We start from the raw sequence: 8,030 nt of genomic DNA, 5'->3' as shown, positions 1-8,030 counted from the left end.
GTAGTATATCGTGATTCGGCTATAATATCTAGATGCCGAGTACAATCGTCTATTTGCCCTTGCCCCATTTGGACATGTTGTTCCAATGCCAAATAAAACATATGGCTTGTGCCCATTTCATTCTAGAGCCGAACAAAACATATGACTTACAACATTAACATAAGTTGTCGAATAAATTATACGACTCAATGCTAAGCTTGTTAGGCCAAGTGGGGTAGTGTAATGTGATTCGGCTATAACATAGTCTGTCGAATATTCACATATTTGTCCGTGCTCCATTTGGATGTCCTTTTAGAGCCGAATAACACATATGATTTGCAACATTAACATGATCTACCAAATAGATATACGGCTCACTGCTATGCTCATCCGGCCAGGTGGGGCAGTGTGACGTGATTCGGCTATGACATAATATGCTGAATAATGATATATTTTCCCTTGCCCCATCTGGATGTCATTCTAAACCTGACTACAAACGCAAGGTTAGTTGCGGAGCACATCAGAAATGTTGCATCCACAATTAATGAACGAGGTATCTATTATTTAAGAGGTCACATGCGTCGTGGAGCTGATCTAGCACAAACGACGAAAGAGGTAGTCGATAATTTGAGAGTGAGCAGAAACTCGAGTGTCGACTATGGTCGTGAGCGAGGCCATAGATATCTCAGAGGTTATTCTTCAACAGTAAAGGAGAAGGAAGGAGCTTGGCGGAGCTGGACGCTGAGATGCATCGCGCTGCTGGGGGCGAAGCTCAGAGAACAGGAAATGTGACAGCAAAGGGGAGAGAGAGACGTCGGGCGCCCAGACGTTGGAGTAGGTCCCCCAGAAGAGGTGATGTAGTACGGGCCCCCAAAGATGGGGCTCAACAACAAGGGACCTCAAAGGCCACGAGTGGGAATGTTGTTCCGCAAGGTGATCTGAGTAAACTGCCGCGCCGGCTGAGCTTTTCAGTCTTTATTGGGAACAAACCAGTGACCAAAGCGGACTCAATAATCGTGACCCCAATGTGGTGCTGGAATTCACGCGGCAAATATTTCCGCCAGAGGTGCAGCAGCCGCTCGTCGGTCAGGGTGATTACGAAATTTTCAAGGAAGGTATACATAGGTCGATCCAAGGACTTTACAGCACTTATAAAATTGGCATGCGCCTATACGCGGAGAAAAGAGAGCTCGAGCAAAAGCAGAGGCGCATTCGAGATTTGGAGCGCTATGCAGAAAAAGCTGAGAATGAGCTAAAAAAGGCTAAGGCAGCTGAAAACATGTTTGCCAAAGAGTCTATAAGGACTCGGCCCTATGAAGAAGGCTTTTTTGATGGCCGAAAAATCGGCATTGAAAAGACTAAGGAAAAATAGGCCGAAGACGTCTATCGATATGAGAACCGCGACTTGAAGCACAGTTGGGTCAGGGCCTTATGAGCCGCGAGCATCTATTCGGCGTCACCACTATTTCAGAATTACAAATTTCCCTTTAAAGCTTACGACATTGAAAAAATCGACGACGAAAAGGATGCCGAGCCCGAAAAGACTTTGATATATTAAGAAACATATTATTGTACTTTTGAATTTGTCCAAAGCTATGTATTTGTACCTCTTTGGTGAAATAAATAAATATTTGTTACACTACTTTGTTTAATATTTGTATCAATTCGTGTGATTATTACATATTTCTAGGCCCTATGCAAAGTATTGCCAAATACTCGGCCGTTCGTGGTCATGTATGAAGGACGCTCCGAATTCAGAGGCTTATCCGACTCAAACGTGAATTTGCATGAAGGTCGCTCCGAATTCAGAAAATTATTCAACCCAAACGTGATATCCACAAAGGGCGCTTTGAATTCGGAGTCTTTGTGTTGGCCAATCGTGAAATCCATGTAGGGCGCTCCAAATTTAGAGGATTATTCGACCCAAACGTGATATCCACAAAGGGTGCTCCAAATTCAGAGTTTTTGAGTTGGCCAATCGTGATATCTACGAAGGCCGCTCCGAATTTGGAGGCTTATTCAGCCCAAACGTGATATCCACAAAGGGCACTCCAGATTCGGAGTCTTTGCATTGGCCAATCGTGATATCTACGAACGGCGCTCTGAATTCGGAGGCTTATTTGGCCCAAACGTGATATCCACAAAGGGTGCTCTGAATTCGGAGTCTTTGGGTTGGCCAATCATGATAACCACGAAGGGCACTCCGAATTCAGGGGCTTATTCGGCCCAAACGTGATATCCACGAAGGGCGCTCAAATTCGAAGTCTTTGTGTTGGCCAATTATGATATTCACAAAGGACGCTCTGAATTTGGAGGCTTATTCAGCCCAAACATGATATTCACGAAGGGCGCTCTGAATTCAGAGTCTTTGTGTTGGCCAATCGTGAAATTCACGAAGGGCAATCCGAATTTGGAGTCTTTGTATTGGCCAATCATGAAATCCAAGAAGGGCGTTCCAAATTCAGAGTCTTTGTGTTGGCCAATTGTGAAATCCATGAAGGGCGCTTTGAATTCGAAGTCTTTGTGTTGGCCAATCGTGAAATCCACGTAGGGCGCTCCAAATTCAGAGGATTATTCGACCCAAACGTGATATCCACGAAGGGCGCTTCAAATTCAGAGTTTTTGAGTTGGCCAATCATGATATCTACGAAGGGCGCTCCGAAATTGAAGGCTTATTCGGCCCAAACGTGATACCCACAAAGGGCGCTCCGGATTCGGAGTCTTTGTATTGGCTAATCGTGATATCCACGAAGGGCGCTCCGAATTTGGAGGCTTATTCGGCCCAAACGTGATATCCACAAAGGGTGCTCCGAATTCGGAGTCTTTGAGTTGGCCAATCATGATAACCACGAAGGGCACTTTGAATTTGGGGGCTTATTCGGCCCAAAAGTGATATCCACGAAGGGCGCTCGAATTTGAAGTCTTTGTGTTGGCCAATCGTGATATCCACAAAGGACGCTCTGAATTTGGAGGCTTATTCGGCCCAAACGTGATATTCACGAAGGGCGCTCCAAATTCAGAGTCTTTGTGTTGGTCAATCGTGAAATTCACGAAGGGCACTCCAAATTCGGAGTCTTTGTGTTGGCCAATCGTGAAATCCACGAAGGGCGTTCCAAATTCGGAGTCTTTGTGTTGGCCAATTGGGAAATCCACGAAGAATTCGAAGTCTTTTTCATTATTTAACCATTATTAACGAGACGGCAATAAAAAGGGGAATGCATTACAAAATTCATAGGTGGGTACATGTTGCATAACAGCAAAAATTAGAAGCAAACTAGTACGCCATACAAGTTGGCTTAATGATAAAATTGACGCAAATGTGTGGAATTCCAAGGTCGTGGTAAACTTCTGCCAGCCATGTCTGAAAGTCGATACGCCCCTGTTCCGGCAATTGAATCAATCTGATAAGGGTCGTCCCAGTTGGGGCCTAATTTACTATCTGCTGGATTCTTGGTAGAAGGAAGCACTTTCTTGAGGACCAATTCTCCGAGTCTATAGCAACACAACTGCACGCACTGGTTATATGACTTAGCGAGCTACTGCTGATACCGTGTCATGCATGCAAAAGCACGATCTCGGCGCTCTTCAATCAAAGTTAGATCTAGGGCCAACATCATGTCATTACGACTCATGTCAAAAACCTTGGATTTCAGTGTGGGTAGGCTGATTTCAAGAGGGATGATTGCCTGTGTTCCAAAACATAAAGCGAATGGCGTTTCCCTAGTAGATCACCTCGCAGTAATGCGATGAGCCCACAATACACTCGACAATTCTTCAACCCACCTGCCTTCAGCTTTTTCCAATCTTTTCTTGATGCCATCCAGGATCACTTTATTGGAGGCCTCAGCCTAACCGTTGCTTTGTAGGTATGCCGCCGAGGAAAAGTAGGGCCGGATACCATATGTGTTGCATAATTCTCGATAGACGCCGCAATCAAATTGGGTGCCGTTGTTGGAGACAAGTGCTCTCGGTATGCCGAATCGTGTTATGATGTTTTTCCATACAAAATGTTTAACATCGACATCTCGAATATGTGTTAATGCCTCTACTTCGACCCACTTTGTAAAATAATCCATTGCGACGATCAGGAATTGCTTGTTCCCTGGAGCCCGCGGTAGTGGTCCGACAATATCGAGTCCTCATTGAGCGAACGGCCAAGGACTAGTAATGGAGTTTAATTTTTTGGCTAGTAAATGAGTTAAAGGGGAAAACTTTTGGCATTGTTCGCACTTCTTTACGTAGTTCTCGGCATCTGTTCGCATGGTCGGCCAATAATAGCCTTGCGTTACGGCTCGGTGGGCCAATGAGTGCCCTCTAGAATGGGCACCGTAGCTAACTTCATGTATTTCGGCTAAGAGTTCCTCAACTTTATCTGGGTGGACACATTCCAGGTACGACCCAAAGAGAGAATTTTTGTAAAGTTTTCCTTGCGGGTCCAAATAGTATCGCAGGGCTTTATTTTGCAGCTTGTGGGCTTTCTTCTTGTCCGTTGGGAGCTGTTCTAAGGAAAGAAATGCAACGATAGGATCCATCCAACTTGGTCCTGGTTCAATGATGTTAATCTGAGCTGGTTCCGAAAAGGTAATGCTAGGCTTTGGGATGAACCCTACCTCGATTGTTCGTTAACTTCTGAGTTAATGGCAGAGGCTAGGCAAGCAAAGGCATCTGTATGCGTGTTCTGATCCTAGGTTATCTAATTCAACTCATGATGGTCGAATCTTGTGAGCAACGAATTTGTCATTTTCATGTAGGGTGGCCATGCTGTCATTTTTAGCTATGTACTCCCATTTTAACTGGTTGATGACTAATTTCGAGTCACAAAAAATAAGCAACCACCGTGCACTAAGGTGAAGTGCGTTACAAAGGCTGGTTAGCAATGCTTCGTATTTGGCCTCATTATTTGATGCATCAAAGCCCAGTTTGACCGCCTGCTCGATTATTGCCCCTTCGGGGATCATGATTACTACGCCTACCCCGCTACCACATTGGTTGGATGATCCGTCACAGTACATCTGCCAAATGTCTCCAACATATATTTGCCAGTCGGGGTTTAGGATGTATTTGATTGGATTTAAGGTCCGCATGGCATCCCGTGAACTCGGCTACAAAGTCAGTAAGCACTTGCCCATGGATGGTAGTTCTAGGCAAAAAACTAGATATCATATTGGCTAAGTTCCAAAGCCCATTTCGAGACTCACCCTGATGCTTCCGCTCTGCAGAGCATTGACCGGAGGGGGTAGTTCTTCAATACTCCTATGGTGTGAGCCTGAAGTAGTGCAGCAATTTTCTTGCAGCCACCATAAGAGCAAGGATGAGCTTTTCCAATGGTAGATATCTCATTTCAGCGTCGACCATGGCCTTGCTTACATAGTAAATTGGTCGTTGTTCCCCGAGTTCTTCTTTTAGTAGTACGACGCTGACCGCCCAGTCAGATACCGCCAGATACAAGATGAGCAGATCGCCTGCCGACAGAGTTGCCAAGAGTGGTACTGATCGGAGATAAGTTTTCAAGTTGTCCAGCGCGGCTTGGCACTCGAGATAAACCTATTGAGGATGGCGGTCATCCCCATCAACTTCTGAACTTCTTTAACCGACTGAGGGGAGCCGAGTTCTAGAATTGCTGTGATCTACCTCGAGTTGGCTTCTATTCTGCGATGGTTGACAATATAGCTAAGAAATTTGCCAGATCCGATGTCGAATGTGCATTTTGTGGTGTTCAGTTTCATCTTGTACCTTCTGAGAATGCCGAAGGTCTCTGCTAAATCGGCTAGATAGGCGTGCTTTTCCTTGGTGTTCACCACCATGTCATTGATGTATACTTCCATGGTGCGGCCGAGTTGTTCCTTCAACATAGTGTTAACTAGTCTCTGGTAAGTTGCCCCCGCATTCTTCAGTCCGAAGGGCATGACCCTGTAGCAATAGGTTCCCCTTGGGGTGAGGAATGCGGTCTTTTCCTGATCCTTCGAATGCATGGCAATTTGTTGATAACCCCTGTAGGCATCCAAGAAGCTCATGCGCTGATGATGTGCCGTTGTGTCCACAAGTTGGTCGATTCTGGGAAGAGGAAAACAATCCTTTGGACAGGTCCTGTTCAAATCTATAAAATCGATGCAAATGCGCCAAGGTCCATTTTTCTTCTTTACAACCACGGTATTGGGCAGCCATGTGGGATAAATGACTTTACGAATTGCCTTGGCATTAAGCAATCTGTCAACTTCATCAACAACAGTCGATACATGCTCCGCGGCTGACCATCGACTTTTCTGAATGATTGGTTTGACTTTTGGATCAACGTTTAAACGATGCTGGGCCACGACTAGATCCGCCCCCGGCATCTCGTACGGTGTCCACGCAAACACGTCAAGGTTGCCGAATAAGAAGGATACCAGCTCGCGTCTATTAACTTCGCTCAAAGAGGTGCCGATCATGAAGAATTTGTCAGGACTCCGATTGATTTTGGTCCGATCAAGGTCTTCAATTGCCTTTTCGCTGGGGATTTTCCCAATGTCCTCGAGGCTTTCTCGATTCGGTACTTCAATCGAGTTTACATCCAGCTCCTTTAGCCTCTTTGTAGCAGTAATAAGATAGCATGCATGTGCCGATTTATGAGAACCCCAAATTTGCTCGATGCCATACTCAGTTGAAAAGCAGAGTAGTTGATGGTAGTTACTCGGCACAGCCTGCATGGTATGCAACCAAGTCCTTCCCTTGATGAGATTGCATGGTGACGGGAGTTTGACGACCAGAAATTCTACGTTTATTGATCTGGTACCCGCCCGTACTGGTAGTGTGATCTTACCAAAGGGATACTCAGGGTTGGTGATGAAGCCGAACAATGGGTAATCGGCCGACAACAAATCCGAATCAGTGAAGCCGAGTTTAACAAACTTCTTGTAATACATTATTTCTGAAGTGCTTCCTTGATCGATGAGAACACGCTCAACTGTGAATTTGTTCACGCATAGCTCGACAACGAGGGGGTTCGCGTGGGGGAGAGTTACTCCATCTAGGTCGGTGTCATTAAAGCTAATCTTCCCAGTTTCATGGGGTCGTTTGGCTGGTGTGATCGGCTTGGGTAGGCTAGGTTGCAATTGAATTGCATGTACCTCAGCTGATGACAATAGGCTATATATCATTTAGATTACGCCAAGTGGAGGTGAATCTAGCTGAAGGGCAATTGTGTTCGATGGATTGTTCTTTCAGACGTGTTGCACCATCCGGCCGTCTTGTACCAACTCTTTCAGGTGGTCTTTCAGTACATAACAGTTGTCGGTATCGTGGCCATGGTCTTTGTGATATTCACACCACTTATCCATTCTCCTTGTATTAGAGGGCCCCATCATTTTGGATGACCATTTAAAGAACGGAATATGTTGGACTTTGGATAAGATCTTACTGATCGACCCTGGCAATTCCGTATACTTCTTGTCCGAACGTCTTGTGCGCCTGCTATCCACTTGATATTGTTTGTTTGATCAGTGCAAACACTAATTGCTTGAACGGCACGAATCACGCCTTTTGTCCCGTTTAGCCTGAGTCCAAGGTTCGGGGCTTCTTGATGGCACGACGCTTATCAATTGAATGAGACCAGATGGAGCCAACTTAATAACTTTCTGTCTAGCCTTGACCAGCAGGGCATCATCTTCTACCTTACAATATTCTTCAACTTTCTTCATTAGCGCCCAAACTGTTTTGGGGAGCCGTCTGGTCAATGAACTGCGAAGAGGACTATCAGGGTGCAATCCCATCTTAAATGCGGTAATGGCCATGAAATCATTGCAGGAATCATCTACCAAGTTGAAACATTCCCAATAGCGCGCCGAATACTCACGAAGGGTCTCTTCTGGTTTAATTTGCATTGCCGAGAGACAGTCGTCTTTCTTTGGCTGAACTTCGTTAGTGATGAATCTTGCCCTGAAGGATTTTTGGAGTTGATGAAAGCTTTTAATTGACGCCAGCTCCAGTTTATAGTACCATCTGATGACCAACGGTCCCAGGCTACTTGGAAATATTCAACACATGAAGGCATGATCATCAGCATACAACATCAT

General features: G+C 45.4%; 1 protein-coding gene across 1 annotated transcript; it reads right to left on the bottom strand.

The window, feature by feature from the left end:
* Window positions 1-5,606: 5,606 nt before the first annotated feature.
* On the bottom strand, window positions 5,607-7,115 carry LOC145816023 (uncharacterized). Its single transcript, XM_082912255.1, has one exon. The coding sequence runs from the start codon at window positions 7,113-7,115 to the stop codon at window positions 5,607-5,609; it is 1,509 nt and encodes a 502-aa protein (XP_082768381.1).
* Between the last annotated feature and the right edge of the window lie 915 nt (window positions 7,116-8,030).

Source organism: Camellia sinensis, chromosome 2, assembly GCF_055761805.1.
Source record: "Camellia sinensis isolate YWXY chromosome 2, ASM5576180v1, whole genome shotgun sequence".
In the NCBI taxonomy this organism is placed as follows: Eukaryota; Viridiplantae; Streptophyta; class Magnoliopsida; order Ericales; family Theaceae; genus Camellia; species Camellia sinensis.
Note: the sequence above shows the minus strand (reverse complement) of the source record. Positions and strands in the feature narration are given on the sequence as shown.